General features: G+C 35.2%; 1 protein-coding gene across 7 annotated transcripts in view; it reads right to left on the bottom strand.

The window, feature by feature from the left end:
- Positions 1-21,333, bottom strand: part of TMTC3 (transmembrane O-mannosyltransferase targeting cadherins 3) — a 91,444-nt gene that overhangs the window by 69,754 nt on the left and 357 nt on the right. For all 7 annotated transcript variants that reach the window (XR_013449294.1, XR_013449291.1, XR_013449292.1 and 4 more), the window contains exons 2-5: positions 8,966-9,167; positions 5,156-5,374; positions 3,283-3,382; positions 342-457 (exon numbers count right to left, since the gene is read on the bottom strand). Coding sequence is in view for 2 of the 7 variants with exons in the window: in XM_078076393.1 (XP_077932519.1) it covers positions 342-457; positions 3,283-3,382; positions 5,156-5,374; positions 8,966-9,154 (624 nt within the window). In the remaining 5 variants the exon portion in view is untranslated. The remainder of the gene's footprint in view (positions 1-341; positions 458-3,282; positions 3,383-5,155; positions 5,375-8,965; positions 9,168-21,333) is intronic.

Raw genomic sequence — 21,333 nt, 5'->3', positions numbered from 1 at the left:
TATGGAGCAATTTGTGGAACTGATAATGAATAAAACTGAGCCCAATAATCTTATCCAATACTGAATTATATTGTACAATATTACTGTATACATTTCCAAATTGCCTAACGATTCCATTATTGAAATTCAAAGAGTTGTCCTTAAAAAACTGAGCGAGTTATAAAATGTTAAGTAATTTTCAATGGATAGTAGGACAAAACATGCTGGTTTCTTGCAAATTTTTTGGTATCATTTTTGGTAAACACACCAATTTACATAATGACACATTTAGAAAACAAATTTATTATAAGAGAATTTAAGTATGATAAGTGATAGCAACAAAAAAACATATTTCTCCTTACCCCTTGTGCAATAAATACTTCATACACACAGCAAATTCCCACAACTGTTATTCCTTGTTCTTTACACAACGTTGCAACAGCAACTAAAACCACTGTCAAGGCAATTGGAGTCCATACTGCAATTTAAGAACAGAAAAATATAGAACTACACAAAACAATTTTATAATATCATAAAGAGATATTTTAAGTTAGACAACTATTAGACATTACTAAAAAAGTTTACTTGTGATTCTATTCACATTTATGTTATTTCCCACTAACCTATACTTTATATTTTAAAACATATTTAAATGTTGTAAGTGATTTTTCCTTTATGCACTCAAAACAAAACATCGAGATGTATAACTTGTACTAAAACTTTTTGTGGAGAAGAGAAACTTACAGGCTGGAGTGTTGTGACTGATGAACTATCAGTTTGAAATGAAGACAAATACTTTATTATGTAGACATCTATGTTTTATTAAAAACCTGAAACTGAAAACTACTGGGCAAAGTAGACTAGCATCTATTAAAAAAAAGAGTATAAAAACTGAAATAGGTTCATAGTAAGAGTTTAATATTCTTTTAAAAAATTTGCAATAGAATATTCGTAAGTTCTATTTAAACAGAAAACCTACTTCATCAACTTTAAGCAAACATCTACTAGTAGTAGTAGTAGTAGTAGTAGTAATTTGATTAAAGAAGAATGAATTGTGAGAGTAATTCTGGATCTACTACTAACTTGCTTTGTGACTTTGGGCAACTTTTCTGAGTTTCAGTTTTCCTACTGGAAAATATAATCTCCAATTCTCTTCCAGTTTAAAAGATATATTGTAGTATGATTGTGTGACCTTAGGTTTATTTATTAAGAACATTAATCAAAGTAATAACTTAAATAATTGACTTAATTCCAGGTATAAATAAAAAAACAATTTATGAATCTAATATATTTTCCTTTGTCATTTGGCTTAATACAGAAATTCATTTATTTTTGAAATTGTTTTCAACTTTAGAATACTCTATAGATTATAATTACTGAAAGGAAAACAACTCAAACTTTGAAACACTATTGGAGATACTCCGTATAATAGTATTCTTTCCCTCAAAAAAAAAAAAACCTTCATATTCTAGTTAGATCAAAACCATCAATACGAAAGTAGTAGATTATACCGATGGGATATGAGGGCTGATACAATCATACCCATTTTTAAGATGAGGAAAGAATTTTGGAGGTCTAAAAAAATAGTCATGCACAATAAAGAAATCATGACTTTAACTTGGTTCTTCTGACATTAAATTCAGAGCTTCTTACTAGTTTGTAATTCCATTCCAAGACAGAGAAAGCAAACAGTTGCCTTCTGCAATGCTGGATTCAATCTCAGCAACTAATAGCTCTAATAAAGGCAAGAACTTTACTGAAACCAGTCACTTCAGTTCTTCAACTTTTGGTGACTATATTACTGTGTGAATATAAACTTTGATTTTATAAACAGATCTCTGTGGTTAAAGTTACCATGTGTGATTTTGTCCAAAACAAGTCCCCCTGCTAAATACATTAACAACAGTTGAAAATATATACATGTGTAAGTATTGATTCAATTTCAATCATTAAAATCCTTTCCAACACAAAATACAGGTTTCTAAACTGATTTTACATGTGTAAAGATACAAACCTCCAGCAATCACATATTCTAAGTTATTTTAAGTATCTGCTACATTTTGTGGGGGAGATAATAGTCAAATAAGTAAAGATATATTTGCCAAATGATGACCTAAGTGTTATGAAGAAAAATAGAAGGTGAAAGGAAGCAGAATGGAATGGGAAAGATGAGTGGTGTACTGATGATATTTGAGCAGAAACCCAAACTAACAGAAAGGAAAAAGGCCCTGAGGTGAATCATGCTTTAAAAAAAAAGGGCATGGGTCATTAACAGCCTAGAATTTAAAGTGATCAAATAATTACAAATTGAAAAACTTTGCACAGGATAACATACATTAGATAAAACAGTGAATACAAAGATGATAACAAAACTGTTTATGGTCTTAAGTGTAAAATTACATATTGTAGAATATGAAGTATTATGGGAGCTAAGAGGATAGAGAGAGGTTCAAAAGCAGGGTCAGCATCTTTTTAATTAGAATTTAATTGTTTAATTGTTCACTTGGTCATTTGCTAAATAAATATAATGAACACCTACTGCATATAAGGAACCATTCTAGGAAATGGAGACAGAAACCTACCCATATTACAAATCTAAGAACACACTAAAAGTATTTGGCTAAATCACTTATTTCTTGAACCTTAGTTTACATTAATACAAAATTAGGCTCCTTATCATCAGTACTTTGGGTCTACAGTGAGAAAATTCTCCAAGAATGTAGGAAAAAACCTCAGAGTTAAATTTTAAGATCAACCAAATATAGGTTACCATTATATAAAACCTCTTTCATGCCCACTGTTCCCATACTTCTAAAAAATCATTTTTATTGCCTGGAGCTTGTTTTCTGCTAATAGCTGGCATTAGCAGGATTAAAGACCTAATTTGTACAAAGCATTTTCCAGGGTGGGCCACATGGTAGGGACTCAATAACAATAACTCAACTATGATCAACACATAATAAAAGTTATATTCTAATAAGCTTTCAACTTTACCTAAATAATACAATTCACAGCTTTACTATAGAAAGACAACTGAAGTATTGGTACTTGTATCATTTATAGATAACAGTACATGGAACTAAGAATGACTCTAAAACTCCCATATTCTAGGGTAATTTTTTTAAGTTAAATCATACAGAATCTGTTAGTCATGATAAAATATAAACTACACGCAAAAATTTTTTTAATATTGACAATGTTGCAGTATCATGTTCATATGTCCATACATGCTAAAGATAAACCCAAGTGTGGCATATATTTTATAATAGATATATAGAAAAAAATTAAATGTTAGACACTCACCTATGGAATTATCTGGTCCTTTTGATTTGGTATATGACAAAAATGCAGCTAGAAAAAAGATAGAGGACAAAAGTTCTGCTCTTCCTACAACACCTGTTACCTAAAAAGGGAAAGGGAGAGGGGAGTTCATATTAATGAAGAGCCTCTTGAAAATTTAACTACCACATATAATAAGAATAGCACTTTAGAAATCAAACTGCCATAATTTTTCAAGCACACATTTCAGTTTCTTAGACATTCTTTGAGTGCCCTCATGTGGTGAATTTGTATATCTTCCATAAAAATAAATTTACCAGTGACTCTAAAACAGTTCTTTGATTATTATTTTGAAATAATTATAGATTCACAGGAAGTTGCAAAAACAGGTACAGAGAAGTCCTGTGTACTGTTTACCCAGCTTCCCTCAACAGTAACATCTTACATAATATTAGGACAATATCTAGAATAGTTCTTAATTTAAAAAACAAACAAACAAAAACCTAAGACCTTACATATTTTCTTAAAATACAAGCATTCTTAAAATATAAAAATATTCATAAATTCAGTAAGTTCTATCTCATAATAAATGTGTAAACTCAAGATAATAAACTTTAAAAAGTCCATTTTTGGGGTGCCTGGGTGGCTCAGTCAGTTAAGTGTCTGACTTCAGTTCAGGTCATGATCTCAGGGTCTTGGGATCAAGCCCTGCATGGGGCTCCCTGCTCAGCAGGGAGTCTGCTTAGCCCTCTCCCTCTGCCCTCTGGCTGCTTGTGCTGTCTCTTTCTCAAATAAATAAAAGTCCTTTTTTAAATTCTAAAAATTTAAATATAAAACCCTCAAACCTCTTCCTTTATTCTGAACTCACTGTAAAATTTAAAACAACCTATCGTTTTTGTAACTGCATGGAAAAATGTCTGTTCAACTAGACATAAAAAGGTTGAAGACAGTGGGAGAGACACACAAACCCCTTCCAATACACACACACCCATTCAAGCACAACAAGAGTTCAAACATACATTTTTTTGCTTACAACTGAAAGCTTGTAACAAAGCAACTGAACAGTCCTTTTTGCTCTGTTGAGAGGCAATTTTGGGGTTTCAAGGTTATCAAGAAAAATAAAGTTATAATTTAAGTACCTCTTGGTATGTAGGGGCTGACAGACATACTGGCAACAGCAGAGACAGCTCACAATTTTGAAACGTGGCAACAGACAAACATGAAAGTACTGAGTATCTTCACTGGTTAGAATGTTTTTTTATGTTTACATATATTTTGATATATGTTTATGTGTATTTTCATCTTTTATTTAAACTTGTCTTATTTTTTTCTGTCCTTTGAAACACACTAAGAAGTTGACAAATATTTTAAATCTATATTCATAAAAAAACAATTAGCAAGGAACTGTATTCATTTATCCTTTCATTACTCATCTTGAGCAATTTTATCTTATGTCCTTAAATAATAAATGTTTATGTTTCAAAACTTGCTTTAAATTTAAAAATTTTAGGGGCCCCTGGGTGGCTCAGTTGGTTAAGTGGCTGCCTTCAGCTCAGGTCATGATCCCAGGGTCCTCGGATTAAGCCCCGCATGGGGCTCCCTGCTCAGAAGCCTGCTTCTCCCTCTCCCTTTGCCTGCGGCTTCCCCTGCTTGTGCGCACTCTCAAATAAATAAATAAGATCTTAAAAATAAATAAATTTAAAAATTTTATATAGTAGGAAGTCAGACTCTGTACACTAGAAAGTTAAGACTTATACTAGTTTAAAAATCTTCAAATATTTTAATTAAGGCCATGGTTAAATTTCTTTTCTTAAAAACATATACCATTATAGTCACTATGTAGGCTTTGTTAAAAAAAAAAAAGAAGAAAAGAACACTGATTTACAGTTTTACTTACTGCTTCTGTGTGTATTGGGTGCACTGCAAAAAGTAAAGAAGCAATCATACTACTCCTGTTGTCCAGAAAAAGTTTGCAAACTTTAAGAAATATCACACTAACCACAGCATGAAAAATCATATTTAGGAGATGATATGACATTGGTTTCAGTTCACTAAACAGATAATTTAAACGAAATGTCAATACTGTTAAGGGACGGTAAGACTTGTGGCTTCTCTCCTAAAAGGAAAAAAACAATCATCATCATTAAAATTCCATGGTCCTTTAGCACACATAAATTAATCTTTGCATTTCCTATTCAAAGTATCTACATTTGGCTGAGATATAGCAATAAAGTAATGAACTGCTCCAAGGATAACACAAAACTAAAAGATAGTTTTATAATGTATTTTCCTATTTCCTTAGTCCCAAAACAAAGGCAATTTCCTCCTTTTGCAAATATCCCATCCCATCAACAGTAGAGGAAGAACATAGGACTATTAATTCCTCTTCAATACACAGATTTAAAAAAATAATAAAGCAGGACAATAGTGGCATTGATCAAATCAGAACACAGGATTCTCTCCAAAGCCTACTTTCCAATCTATTACTAATACAAGCATTTATATAACTGCTGGCCAGATTCTCAAAAGAAAATATAGGAACAGAATGTTTACCAGCTCAGTTTTAATTGTGAAGACTCAGAAAAGTACTAATTGTTTTATGAAAAACACCTTCATAATATGTAAACCTGAATATATTAAACCAAAAAACCCCCAAATACTACACAGAGAATAATACAAAAACAAAAACTTTCTTAGAATAACAGAATAGATACCTTTGTTATGGTAGTCTTTACTGGCAATAAATCAAATTTTATGTGAAGCTGCTGAATTTCTTTAGAAGCTAGAAGTTTCATTTAACCAGAAATATTTTTACCATAAGACAAAAATCAAACCAGATTTAAGAATAAAATGCACAGGACAAAAACACATAAAATATTATCCTATTACTTTTTAAAATTTTATGTAAGGGCATTCACAGTCAGCTTCTTCACTCTCATACCTCTTACCATATTTTGCTATAACTCTGGTATTACAGGTGTCGACTTAAGCCTGTTTATCCCCACTAGGGAACATTAGGAACCACAAGGAACAAACATTTCTCAATTTGAAAACAGGAACATTTTAATATCTCTGTATCGACTACACATGCCATGAGTGATGTCTACCTAGAATGTTCTTTGCTGCTTAATTTTTGTACATCATTTGACTTAGCTCAGGCATACAAAATTATTTTTAAGGCATTATACTGAGCTGACATGATGTGTATCCAAAAGCAAAAAAAGGCCTGGAAACCTTTTGAGTGCCTGAAATGTTACTGTAGTTCCACTGGGACATATTTGCCAGTCAAAAGGATGAAGTCTGAAAGTGCAGGGAATAGGTTATTTTTAACTGTAATATACATAATTGTTTTATTAGGTCTATTAGATGTACAGTCACAGGTAATGGCCAATTAATTAAAAAATAGATTAATTATTAACATAACTGATTATTCACACAATGCATTAGTAATCTAAAGACTCCACTGTGATAATCATCAGTGTAGTAGATAACAGATTCTTCTGTGAAAATGTAGTAAAACAGCTAGTTCTATTACAAACAAAACAATATAGATCATTATTAAATTCAGATATTTTAAAGAAAAAACAATTATTCATAGTATTAGTTGGCAATAGAAACATAAGCATGAATATAATGAATAGGCTAATAGTTCCCTATTAATGTGAATCTCCATATAGCAATGGCAAAACAAAGTGAAATGGGATATTTGCAAAAGTTACCTTAACAAAGATACTTCATAGGCCAAATGGCAGAAGAGATGGCTCATTACAGCTCAACCATGGCTGTGCCAGGGAATCACTTGGATAAACAGAAAAAACCTAATTCTCTACTCCTCCCTGCCCCCAAAATTCCACAAGAACAATAAAAAAGCAAACACAAAAGGAACAAGACAAAAATACTGATGCCTACATCCCATTCTGAGATAACTGTAACAGATTTGAGTAGAGCCTTAGTAATATTTTTTAAGTGCCAAGCAGATTCTAATATGTAGCTAGATTTATAATCCACTGAACCATTCAAAAACAGAGTATAACATAGCTAAAGAATGGGCTTACTAAAGAGATAATCTAAACACTAAGAGTGCCAGAGGAGTCCAAAGACCCCTACTATGTCAGTATTCATACAGCTCAGGAATATGTCCAAAGCCCAAAATGTGTCTTTAAGATCTACACTGACACAAAAATCCTTATGAAGGTTTGGGCACTCACAGATAGGCTTCCAGGCTATCATTACTTGATGACATCAACCATCTGATCTCTGAATGTGCTAATTTCAGGCTGGTCACGAAAACTTGTAATACCTTAATACTACTCAAAATAATTTTTCCTTAGTGGCACATTTCCCTACAGGAAGAGAATCCGCCCATCAGAAAAAAGGAGGAAGCAACAATCTCCACCATATATTGTTATTCAAATTTGTTCATTCATTTTTTTCTGAGTTTATGAGTACTTTTCTTAGTGTGTCCACTTATAGGAGCTCTGAACAAAATCATATTTTCAATCTGTAAAGCTGAGGAAGTCACAAAACATTGCACTGACACCACGGTATGGTAACTTTCATGAGATCCTTAATCTGGCCAGCTAACCTTTCAGTTAAAATCTCAATGTCATGATTAAAATCACAACAGATACTAGCTTAAGTTGGGGAAATGGACACATATTTCTAAGGGCCTCTAGGGATAAAATGTAGGGGTAGAAGGAAATAAATGGCCTAGAAAATAATAATCTCATTATATAATATTTTTTCTCATTGTCAAATATTCATTTCTTTTAAAGGCTAGAATAGGGTGAGAACAGGAAGGTTACAAGAAAATAAAGTCTGCTTATTTAACAAGAAAAAATACTTCTTATGTGCTTGTGACTAGAGGAATGACAGACTTCATCCCCACTCTTGAGAAGCTTCCATATTTAAAGAATGCGGAAAGGGACCACAAATGACAACTGACAAACTATAAAAGAGTGTTATATGTTACGGTTCAACTGTGCGCCACGTACTATAGATTAATTCATTTATTTATCCTCAAGATATTCTTCTTTTATGGATCAGATCTCTTATAGATCTTGCCATCTAAAAGCTATATTCTCACTAATTTCGTACAGCTATTATATAATAGAATGGTAGGATCCAATCTATGGGATCCCAAAATGACAAAAGAGTTTAATCCCAAACAGTTTAATAGTGACCTTCAAAATAAATTTACTGACAAAATAAAAACATCCTCATAAAAAATGAACTTTTGGGTTCTCAATATAAAATTAAAATGACTAGGTAAAAAATATGACACAAATTTAAAATTTTCTGCAGGAAAAAACTCAATACTTTTACCCTTAAAGTCTAATCTATTTATATTGAAGTCACATATTTTTAGATGGTTAAATATATCATAAGTGGTCATTTCTTTTGATTGAATCATGAAAAAAAAAAGTTAGCAAGAAATAGATTTGTTTACACTTCTTGATATCCTAACACATTTGGTTTTCACACACATATATTGTTTTTAAAAAGATTAAAATACACAGCCAAGGAAAGAATTATGTACTGCTTTAAAGAAGATAATCACATCTTCTACTTCCTATCTAACATATACATTTTAGGGAAACAAATTCATAAGTGCTATGATGACAATGGTGGTAAAGAAATTAGGAGTAATAAACTATTAGAATATTTTAAAATCTAAGATACACATAAGCAACAAATAACTACTTACCTCAGACATAGGGGTTCCCCAGAAGTCATTCTGAAATAAAGTTTTTAAAGGTGTAGATGGATGTAGGTCTTTATTATCCAGTATTGCTGAAACATCATCAAAAACAAAACCACAAAAGAGGCTGTTCCAATAGCAGGCGGTAACTACACCTACTATTAAGGCTATTTCTTTGAGGTTAATATCAGCCATCCTGTCCACAAATCTGGGGGGAAAAAATCATGAAGGTAAGATGAAATAAGCATCATTGTTTTTTCAAGTAAGTAAAATTTTCATAGAAGGATAAGTAAAATAGTGAATGCTAATTCTCCAGGAGACTTCAAAGCTCAGCTCAAATGTCATCCACCTCTAAAAAGCATTAGCTGACCACCTCTCCAAATTCCTAACTTAAAATTAATTGCTCCTTCATGTATTTCATATTTCTATTAGAATCCTTTATCACACCATTTAATCTCTGGACTTACCTCTCTAGCTAACTAGATAGTGAACTCCCTATCAATTGTCACAGGTTATTCAGGGAATATATATACATATATATATATAGATGTATGAAAACTTTAAAAACCTAGTATGGTGTACTCCAGAAGCAGTAAATAAATTTTTGTGAGGAAAAAAAATACTTGAAAAGACACTGAACATGGATTTTCTGAAATGTAGCTAAAGCTTGTATTTTAGTACTTTATATACCCGAAAACCAACTATTACCTAAATTAGGCATCCAAACTGTTAGCCTGCAGCCTTGTTTAATTTGGTTAAAGCCTTTTAAAAATATCTCAAATGTGTCTAAAGGCATTCTAAGCCTAAGCTAGCTGTATATTAGCCATTTAACTATAGTCTCACTATTTTTCACACTGATTTATGTTATCTGCTTAGCAATATGAGTTTAAAACCCAGATCTAAATCATAGTGTTTTTCTCATTACAACAATGATTTTAATCTAGAGAACAGGCTTCAGACATGACAATTCATAATTAAATCATTGCTTTAGAAAGGATTTAGTAAGAAAATGGTTTAGAGAAGGAACTGTATTAACTGTATGATACTGAAGAATTAGCCTTATAATAAAAATAAGGTTGGAGGGTACTCCTGAAAAACAAGCCAATGATAGACTTTTCTAGCTTGAGTAGTATCATTAGTATCATTCTCTGTGGAAGGCAGAATTATGGCCCACCATAACTATCCATATCCAAATCCCTGAATCTGTGATAATGTTACTTTACATGGCAAAAGAGACATTACAAGGTGTGATTAAATTGAGGGTTTCGAGATGAGGAGGTTATATCTTCGATTATCTGGGTGGGCCAATTCAATGATAAGAGACCTTAAAAGTTAAAGAGGGAGGCAGGAGAGTCAGGAAAGCAGAGATTAGAGTGATGTGATGGCAGGCTGGGGCCACAAGGCAAGGAATGATGGTGGCCTCCAGAAGCCGGAAAAAGCAAAGAAACACATTCTTCATTAGAGCATCTAAAGTGACCACAGCCCTACTGACTCTCAATTTTAGTCTAGGGAAACCTATTTTGCACCTCCATAATTATAAAATAATAAATTTGTGTTAAGTCACTTTATTTGTGGTAATTTGTTACAGCAGCAAGAAGAAACTAATACATTACTCACAGAGCCAGAAGATCTAAGATGTGATATATATCTATAGGAGTTCCTGCTAGATCAGAGAGGAAGAAGACAGTAGGAAGGGCAGAGAGATTTAAAATCAGATGTAAGATCTATATAAGGATATAGACACACAAAAGCCTATAAGAAAGTATTAAAGTATAGATAGGAAAACCTTAGAATATATTACTTAAAGAAATGCAAAATCCAATCCTACAAATCACAAAAGGATATTAGCTGTACCTTTTGAAGGATAGTTTTCAAGTAAAAAAAAAAAAATGATCTAAGAGTTTATCTTGAACCCAGCAGTGATTTATCATCTCTAAAGAGTACGAACTTGTGCCTTATCCCAGAAAAAGTTAATAGCAGTTGTTTAAAGACTGGAGATACTGAGCAGGCATTTGCCTCACTCCTGAATCACACACTAAAATGACAAGGTATTAAAAAGAAAAAAAAAGTATAAATTCACAAGGATAAAGACCATTGGATTTTGGAAGCTGGAAAAACAAAAGTTCAGTGGTGACGCAACAGAGCTCAGGAAAGTAAATCTTAAGCTTAAGGGGGAAAGCTAAAAAGTTTTTTGCATCCCTGCCAGCATCAATCTCAAAACTGGTGACAAGAATCTCAAGAAAAAGGAACAGATGTATTTGTTAAAATTTAGACTCCTCTGTCATTGGGTACAGGCAAGTAACCTTTTCTCCTGTAGCTGGGCAGAAGACTAGAGACTTCCTCTCTGAAATAGGTGAAACACAGGGTGTCTGATATAGGGGACACAAGTGAAAACAGGCAGCAAACTGAAAATGAGGGTTAACTAAAAGTCTGTCTACATATTTTGAGATCCTCCAGTTATCTTCTACCAACTGGGCACACAATCTTGTAAAATTTTACAACCCTGGAAACAAACAAAAAAGAGGCCTCTAAAAGCTTCCACAAAGGAAGAAAGCAGGTTTCATAGCAAAGATTAGGATTCAAACAAATCTTTTTTTTTTTTTTTTTTCCACTAACACTGGAAGCTGGAGGACTGGGGGGGGGGGGCAAGGGAGGAAAATTCTGAAAAAAAAGGAGTAATGCTTCAAATTTCTGAGGGATAATAATTTCCAACCTAAAATTTGATATTAATAAACACAAATTTCCCAACTAGGAAAGTAGAATAAAAAATATCTTAAGATATTCAAGGTCTCAAAAACTTTACCCTTGATGTCTCCTCAGGAAACTAACAGAAGACTTATTCCAATAAATGAGAGAGTATATTAAGAAACAGAAAGAGAGGGAAATCAGGAAACACGGGATCCAGTGCAAGACAGCAACAAAAGAAATACCCAGAATGAGAACCATACAAGCAGGTCCACTAGCCAGTCTACACTAGAACAGGTCAGAAGGTTCTTCAGCAATACTCCCAAGAAGCTATAAATAGAGCACCTAATGTGTAAGAACCATTTTACTCTCCCATTGTGTGTGTGTGTGTGTGTGTGTGTGTGTGTGTGTGATGGTAATTTAGAAAAACAAAACAACTCAGGACATCCACCACCAGGTAGGTGAAAATCAAGTCTTGTGTATGGGTCACAAATCTCTCTCCCATAATCTCAGAACCCTGATCTGGGGACATTTGGGATTTTTACCCCAAACTGCTGTTTGTCAAACTGTTTGCTTATATGTTCTCACCATAGGAAAAATTAAAATTAATAGAAGAAAAAGGAGTAAATTAAACCTATGGTTTTACTACCTCAAAGCTGTATTTGGGAACAACATATATATGATTATTAGAGTACTAATAATGTTTAAGAGAATCTGACACACACTGTAGACTCTTGGTATATCAGCTTTAAAACTATAAAATACAATTTTGTATGATACAATATGTATAATATATATAATATTAAATTACAAACCATGCAATTTGTGGATTTAGGCTTTTTAGTTGAAAAGTATAAAAATTTAGCCAAGTTTACAAACATTATTGGAATTTTGTAAGGACTTGGGAGTTGCTAATAGTTTTAAGCTTAATTTACTAGGTTTATACAAATTGGTTTTTTTTTTTTTTTTTTTAAGATTTTATTTATTTGACAGAGACAGAGACAGTGAGAGAGGGAACACAAGCAGGGGGAGCGGGAGAGGGAGAAGCAGGCTACCCGCCGAGCAGGGAGCCCGACACGGGGCTCGATCCCAGGACCCTGGGATCATGACCTGAGCCGAAGGCAGACGCCCAACGACTGAGCCACCCAGGTGCCCCTACAAATTGTTTTAAGTATTGAGAAAGTTTTACTTTTTAAGTCAGGTATCTGAAGTCCTTGAATAAAAATTAATACATTCAAATTATAAATACAAATTTTTAAAAGATTCTATTCATTTATTTGAGAGAGAAAAAAAGAGAGCATGAGCGGGGGCAGGGAGGGGGAGCAGGGGGAAAGGGAGAAGCAGACTCCCCACTGAGCAGGGAGCCCAATGTGGGGTTTGATCCCGGGACTCCAGGATCATGACCTGAGCTGAAGGCAGATGCTTAACTGACTGAGCCACTCAGGAGACCCTATAAATATAATTTTAAATTAAGGGAATTTAAACAAGTTTTTTTTTTTTTTTTTAAGACTTATTTATTTTAGAGAAAGAGAGCATGTGTGCACATGCGGAGGGGGGGCCGGGGAGGAGGGGTAGAGGGAAGGAGAGAGAATCCCAAGCAGACTCCATGTCAGTCTCTATCCCACGACCCTGAGATCACAACCTGAGTGGAAACCAAGACTTGGATGCCTAACTGACTGTGCCACCCAGGTGCCCTGACCAACTTTTAAATGTAGCTAAGGCATTTAGTCCTTTCAATTTGAGTTGTTACAGAATAAAACGGTAAATTTATAAAATAAGATTTTTTTTTAGGTTGAATTTAAAGGCTTAAAAAACATAAGGTTATAAAATGCTACTTTAAGAAACCTGGACCGTTCCCAGGATTTCTAAATAGGTAGTTAATGAAGAGTTATGCAGTCACGTTAAGTTGCAATGCAGTTTCATGCAGTAACTGAAATGCTCAATTCCAACATAGTAATCAAAACTTTCAACTTGATTTAACTTTGGGGATTGTCCTCTGCTCCAAGCTCTGGCTCACTTCAAATAAGAAGCCTCTTGTCATGGAATGGGGTTCTACTCTTCTCTTTCTTTAGATACGAGAGTACCTTACATTCTGGCTAAACATAGTTTTTGAACAGTACAGCATTAGAGCAAAATGGTGAAAGAAAGGAAAACAAAAATACTTACTTGAACATTACCAAATGAGACTCTCATACGTGTTCTTTGGGTTCAAAACCCCACATTACTGGGAATCATCACCTCAAGTTCCCTTTATCTCTATTTCATCTTCCTTCATTAGAAGAAAGATCCTTAGTCCCTCCTTGGAAACTGGTAATATCCAGCTTTTATTTGCTGAGATCTATTTAAAACCAGCACCCCTACTTCCATCCTCTACTCCCACAGGTGGCTTTGGGGGCAGAACCTCAGATGACTCCACAACTGAGCTCACAAGCATGCCACAGAACGAGCTCACTCCCTTTGTTTCATTAAGCTCCCTTGGGTTATCTCTTAAAATTCTATAAACTTGGTATGGGTGAGGGGTTTGAGAAGCATCACGTGGGTTTACCAATGAAGTGCTATTCATCAAGTAAATGGCATAAAATGCTTACTATTCATGAAGACTACTGTTATGGTTAGTTTTTTTTTTTTTTTTGTAAGATTTTATTTATTATTTATTTGACAGAGAGAGAGAGAGAGAGAGAATGCAAGCAGGGGGAGTGGCAAGCAGAGGGAGAGGGAGAAGCAGGCTCCCCACTGAGCAGGCAGCCAGACACGGGGCTCGGGCATGACCTGAGCCGAAGGCAGACGCTTAACCAACTGAGCCACCCAGGCATCCCTGTTATGGTTAGTTTTATGTGTCAACTTGCCTAGGCAATAGTTTTCTTTTTTTTTTTAAATATTTTATTTATTTATTTGACAGAGAGAGAGAGATAGCAAGAGCAGGAACACAAGCAGGGGGAGTGGGAGAGAGAGAAGCACGCTTCCCACTGAACAGGGAGCCCGATGCGGGACTCAATCCCAGGACCCTGGGATTATGACCTGAGCCGAAGGCAGCCGCTTAATGACTGAGCCACCCAGGCGCCCCAAATACTAACCAAGGTGTCGTTATAAAGGTTATTTTGTAGGTGTTGTTAACATTTACAATCCAATGACTTTAAGTAAAGATTATATCCCATAATGTGGATGGACCTCATCTAATCAGCTGAATTGCCTTCAGAGCAAAACTGAAGTTTCCCTAAGAAGAATTTCTACCTCGAGACTGCAGCATCAGATCCTGCTGGAGAGTTTCTACTTTCCCAGCCTACTCTACATCTACAGATTTTGAATTTACCAGCCCCATGATTTTTTAAGTCCATTCCTTGATATAAATATCTTTATTTGATACATATGCACAAGTATGTGTGTGCATATATACACACACACATATATATAAATATACATATATATTTATTTTGCTGGTTGTGCCTGGGGTCCCTTATGTGCTTATAGTTATCCTGTTTGATTAAAGCTGGAAATCTAAAGTGTAGGGGGGCTCCACTAAAAAGGAGAATTACAGGCCAATATCCCTGATGAACATGGATGCAAAAATTCTCAACAAGATACTAGCCAACTGAACTCAACAGTACATTAAAAGAATTATTCACCACGATTGAGTGAGATTTATTCCTGGGCTGCAGGGCTGGTTCAACATTCACAAATCAATCGAGGTGATACACCACATTAATAAAAGAAAGGATAAGAACCATTATGATCCTCTCAATAGATGCAGAAAAAGCATCTGACAAAAATAGAACATCCATTCTTGATAAAAACCCTCAACAGAGTAGGAGTAGAGTGAACATACCTCACATCATAAAGGCCATACATGAAAGACCCACAGCTAATATCATCCCCAATGGGGAAAAACTGAGAGTTTTCCTCTAAGGTTAGGAACAAGACAAGGGTGTCCACTCTTACCACTGTTATTCAACATTGTACTGGAAGTTCTAGCCTCCACAATCAGACAACAAAAAGAAATAAAAGGCATCCAAATTGGCAAGGAAGAAGTCAAACTCTCACTATTCTCAGACATGATACTCCACACAGAAAACCCGAAAGACTCCACCAAAAGATTGCTAGAACAAAAACACAAAGTCACAAGATATAAAGTCAACATTCAGAAATCTGTTGTATTTCTATACACCAATGATGAAGCAGCAGAAAGAGAAATGAAGGAATCTATCACATTTGCAATTGCACCAAAACCCATAAGATACCTAAGAATAAACCTAACCAGAGAGGTAAAAGATCTGTACTCTGAAAACTATAGGACACTGATGAAAGAAACTGAAGAGGACACAAAGAAATGGAAAAGTATCCCATGCTCATGGATTGGAAAAACATTGTTAAAATGTCTATACTACCCAAAGCAATCTGTACATTTAATGAAATCCCTATCAAAATACCACCAGCTTTTTCACTGAGCTAGAACAATCCTAAAATTTGTATGGAACCACAAAAGACCCCAAATAGCCAAAGCAATCCTGAAAAAGAAAAGCAAAGCTGGAACCATTCCAGATTTCAATATATATTACAGAGCTGCAATCATCAAGACAGTATGGTACTGGCACAAAAAAAGACACAAAGATCAATGGAACAGAATAGAGAGCCCAGAAATGGGCCCATAACTCCATGGTCAACTAATCTTCAACAAAGCAGGAAAGAATATCCAATGGAAAACAGACTGTGTCTTCAACAATTGGTGTTGGGAAGACTGGACAGCAACATGCAGAAAAATGAAACTGGACCACTTTCTTACCCAAACGCAAAAATAAATTCAAAATGGATGAAAGACCTAAATGTGAGACAGGAAGCCATCAAAATCCTAGAGAACACAGGCAGCAACCTCTTTGACCTCGGCTGTAGCAACGTACTACACACATCTCCAGAGGCAAGGGGAACAAAAGCAAAAATGAACTATTGGGACTTCATCAAGATAAAAACCTTCTGCACAGCCAAAGAAACAATCAACAAAATAAAAGGCAGCCTATGGAAAGGGAGAAGATATCTACAAATGACATAACCAATAAAGGGTTAGTATCCAAAACCTATAAAGAACTTACGAAACTCAACATATATATATATATATATATATCCCCCCATCAAGCAAGGTAAACCCAGTCACTGAAGGAGAGGCTATAAAGGGTCAAGATCATAGAATTTTTGAAGAATCTCCAAGGGAGCATATTATGAGAGAAAGGGAATGAGAGCTAGTAGTTCTCATGCATGTCATGAGCTCAGCTGTGGAGTCATTTTAGGTTCTGCCCAAAAGAAGTACTTGCAAGGGTAGAGGTTAAGGGAAATGGAGAGGGTTACATAAAGGAATAGTTAGAGGGAGGCATGATTCACTGGGGGCCATTACTATAACAACGTACCACATCAGTATTAAATGTTAGCTGTGGGAATGGTACAGAGTGGATGTTTGTGTACCCCTAAATGATGGGGACTTCATGAGGATGGGGACTTCACAAATGAGATTAGTGCCCTTATAAAAGGGCCTGAGAAAGATCTTTTGGCCCTTCTGCCATGTGAGGAAACAGTAAAAAGACACTATCCATGAACCAGGAAGTGGGCCCTTATGAGACACTGAAAATGCTCATGCCTTGATCTTGGTACTTCCTAGCCTCCAGAACTGTGAGAAATAAATTCCTGTTGTTTATAAACCACCTAATATAGGGTATTCTGTTAGAGCAATATGAACAGACTAAGGCAAATTCTAGTACCTCTAGCCACATAAACATATTCAACATAGGCACATAGTCTGAATGCGATTGATTCATGTTTACTTACAACAATGGGATGTCACTACATATGCGCAAACAACCCAACTGCAATGGAAGACCACTTATGAGCTACCATAGAGAGATACAAAACTTAATATACTTCCCTCAGCAAAATTGTACCATGAACCCCTTTTCCTAAAAATTCAACAGTACAATTGTGGAAAAAATAAACCTATAGGAAAATTTTATATGAATCTAGGACTATTTAGCCTGGAAAGTAAAGTTCTCTCCATAAAATAATTTCATGATTTTATCTTCTTCAATAAGAATAATCTGTATTTCATGACTTTTTTAAAGCACATAAAGTTTGTGAAGTCTGCATTCACATTGATTCCTCCTAATCTTTCCAGTCTCATGTCAAAAGACAAGTGTCTACTTGCTGCACACTGATCCTCTCCAGGAGAACAAACAAAACAAAACATTTATTATACACAGGGATACTAAATTTCTCATGGCCATGCTTTATTATAGATGCTGGAAAAATAAGTTACCATTCATTTTCTCTATAAGGCAGCAAAAAAGGGAATGAAAGTAACATCTAAATAAAATAAGCTGCCTGATACAAGGAATAAGGTAGCAATTATAAAAGGGAAGGCTCTCTTATGAAATGATTTTGGTCAGATAAAACTGCTCATAAAACCAGGGAGAAGAAAGAAGGCAGGTCCAGGCAAGTGTTCCTTTAATAAGGCCACTTATAAAATTATCACATAAATCTCTTATCTTGGTGTAAATTGACTGATGCAGAAAATCTGATGAAAAGTAACAGTGAGTTTTAGCAATTTTCCTCAAAATTATATAGTGAGTGATTGAACTAGAACTTGTGTTAAATTTCTTGATTCATAGTTAGGTACAAACTTACCAAAATGCATTAGGACCTAGACCATGGCAAACTTGTTTCCTATCAGATCCCCCACGTCTAGCTGTTGGGGAAGGTCACAGAAAAGACTCGGTTGAGCTAAAACTGGACCCAGGTGATCTGAGTGAATCTCCTTATCCCCTCCCCTTGGAATGTGGTTCTGTTTGCTTTTCCTGCTCCCCAAGGCACATAGCCTTGAGATAAAGATATGGTATTGAGAACACCTGCACAATACACTTAACTGAACCCAGTTAAGACCTCTCTCTATATAAACTTTTAAGATTTGGTGGGTGGGTGCAGGGATCCATTATTCTTCCAGCCGCCCAAGACAAGCCTCCTAGGCAAGTCCCCTTTGCTTAGCGAAACTGCCACCTACAAAGCTGGAAAGGCCTTCCCCTTTCTTTGGTCTCTCTGCCCTCCATATTCAGAAGCCAGTTTCAGATTAGACCTGGGAAGCTCCCAAGGAGGTTAGGAACCAACACTAGCACAGTGCACAAGCTCAAAAATAGTGTTAGAATGAGTAAAAGAATGAAATTTAAACAAGATTTTACATTTAGTCAGGACTATAACTGAGATCTGGGTTACAATCTTAGATTCATTAATTATTAGGAAATAACTTAGCTTCTCTGAATCTATTTTCACTTCTGAAAAATGAAAATAAAATTTATCATTAGACCAGGTACCTTGAGTTGCTGGGAATATAAATGTGAACAAGAGGGCGAGGGGAAGTAAGGGTAGTAAAGACCAATACAGACAAAACAAAACTAGAAAATGAATATACAGAATAGTTATGAATGAAAAACAAGAAAAACAAGGTGCTGCAGTAAAAACAGATTCTAACGATGAAAACAAACATGCAATTTTAAGCATATGACTCATGTGACAAGAGAAATTAGATCTCATCTCTTCCTTCCCTTGCTAAATTATGAATTAAAAACTGAACATGAAAAATATGTAATTCAAATTCCTAAGTAAACAAAGTTATATCATTAGAGTATGATATTTACTATAGACAGCAAGACTGAAGAACAAGCATTTCACAGATATTGGTTCTCAGCATGCCTGAGGAGGCAGTATGGAATTAAAGAGAACGTCCTCCAGCCAGAAAAATCCATTTTCAATCACACCATTTAAGTTTTAGCACAGTTGTTAACCTCTCCAAGCCTCAGTTTTACAACTTGGTTGGAAAAATGAGGACGATACAGGCACCTACCTCACTGGACTGTTATGAATATGAACTAAGAGAGTGACAAAGTTATAGTAATCATAAGAGTTTGATATTTGCATAAAACACACAGGTTAATGGAACAAAACAGCCCAAGTACCAAGAATATACAATGAAGAAAGGAGAGTCTCCCTAATAAATGGTGCTGGGAAAACTGGAGAGCCACATGCTCCTTGACATTGACCCTGACAATGATTTTCTGGATTCGGAACCAAAAACACAGGCAAAAAGCAAAAATAAACAAGTGGGACTATGTTAAACTAAAAAGCTTCTGCACAACAAAGGAAACTATCATCAAAATGAAAAGAACCTATGGGATGGAAGAAAATACCTGCAAATCATATATCTGATAAGGGGTTAATATCCAAAATATGTAAGGAACACCTACAACTCAACAGCAAAAAAGCAAATAATTTGAGGAACTTCTTCCAAAGACATACAAATGGCCAACAGATATATGAAAAGGTGCTCAACATCACTAATCACCAGGGAAATGCAAATCAGAACCATGAGATATCACCACACACCTGTCAGTTTGCTGTCATCAAAAAGACAAGAGATAATAAGGGTTATCGAGGACGGGGAGAAAAGGGAACCCTTGTGCACTGCTGGTGGGAATGTAAACTAGTGTAGCCATTACAGAACACAGTTACGGAGATTACTCAACTTAAAAACAGAACTACCATATTATCCAGCAATTCTATTTCTGGATATATATCCAAAGGAAACAAAATCACTATGTGCATGAGATATCGGCACCCCCATATCCACTGCATAACTGTTTACAGTAGCCAAGACATGGAAATAAGTGGCCACTGAGAGATGAATAAAGAAAATGTGGTATATACAATGGATTATTCAACCATGAAAAGAATGAAATCTTGCCATTTGGGACAACATGGATGGATCTTGAGAGCATTATGCTAAGTATCAGAAAGAAAAATACAAATACTGTATGGATCTCACATGCAGAATCTAAAAAAAAACCCCAAACAAAACAAACTCATGGAAACAAAGAACATACTGGTCAAAAGGTAGAAACAGAGTTACAAGACAAATAAGTTCTGGGGATGTAATGTCAGCATGGTTAAAAAAAATAATGAACAGTATGTGGCATATAATCTCAGTAAAGGATACAACAAAATTATCATTCCTGCAAATCTGATGAATGTTTTTAAAATGTATCCCACTAAATCAATATCTTTTTATTTTCTGAGCTATTATTTGTTTTACCCAAATACGTGGTTTAGAAAGAAATCTGTATATTTTCAGAAGGAAAACTTAGTATCAATTATAGATAAGAAAAAGTCCTTAAAAAAAAAAAATAGAAGGCACTGCTCCAACAGTCGAAAATGTCGTTTAGATTTCAAGTCTACAGCTTAAGAAAGTTATCTAGTAGTGTATCATATTCCAGAATGGCTGAGCACAGCGGGATGAACAAAACTCGACCGAAAGAACTGTAAACACCTGAGAAACGCTTTCATATGAGGGCATCTTCGGTAACCAAGAAAGTGACAGCATCCAGGCTGGCGAGTACTGAGGCCCCTTCTCTCTCCACCCCAGCATCAGGCTGGGCAAATTCTAAACACTCCTTTCTAGAGCCTTCACTCTATACCAGCTCTTCAATCTTCAGGTCCTCCAATCCGCGAAGGCTATGGTGCTACAGGTAAGGCGGGCAGAGAATATGTCCTCTTCTCAATTCTTCACTCACCCCGAAACCATGATCTTGGCCGTGCGGCCCCCACTCCACCGTACGGAGTAAATTCAGAGCGCAAAGAAAACTAAAACTTTCTTTTTCTTCTTACAG

This window comes from Halichoerus grypus, chromosome 6, assembly GCF_964656455.1.
Source record: "Halichoerus grypus chromosome 6, mHalGry1.hap1.1, whole genome shotgun sequence".
Lineage (NCBI taxonomy): Eukaryota > Metazoa > Chordata > Mammalia > Carnivora > Phocidae > Halichoerus > Halichoerus grypus.
The sequence above is the reverse complement of the archived record's forward strand: the minus strand, read 5'-3'. Positions and strand labels throughout refer to the sequence as shown.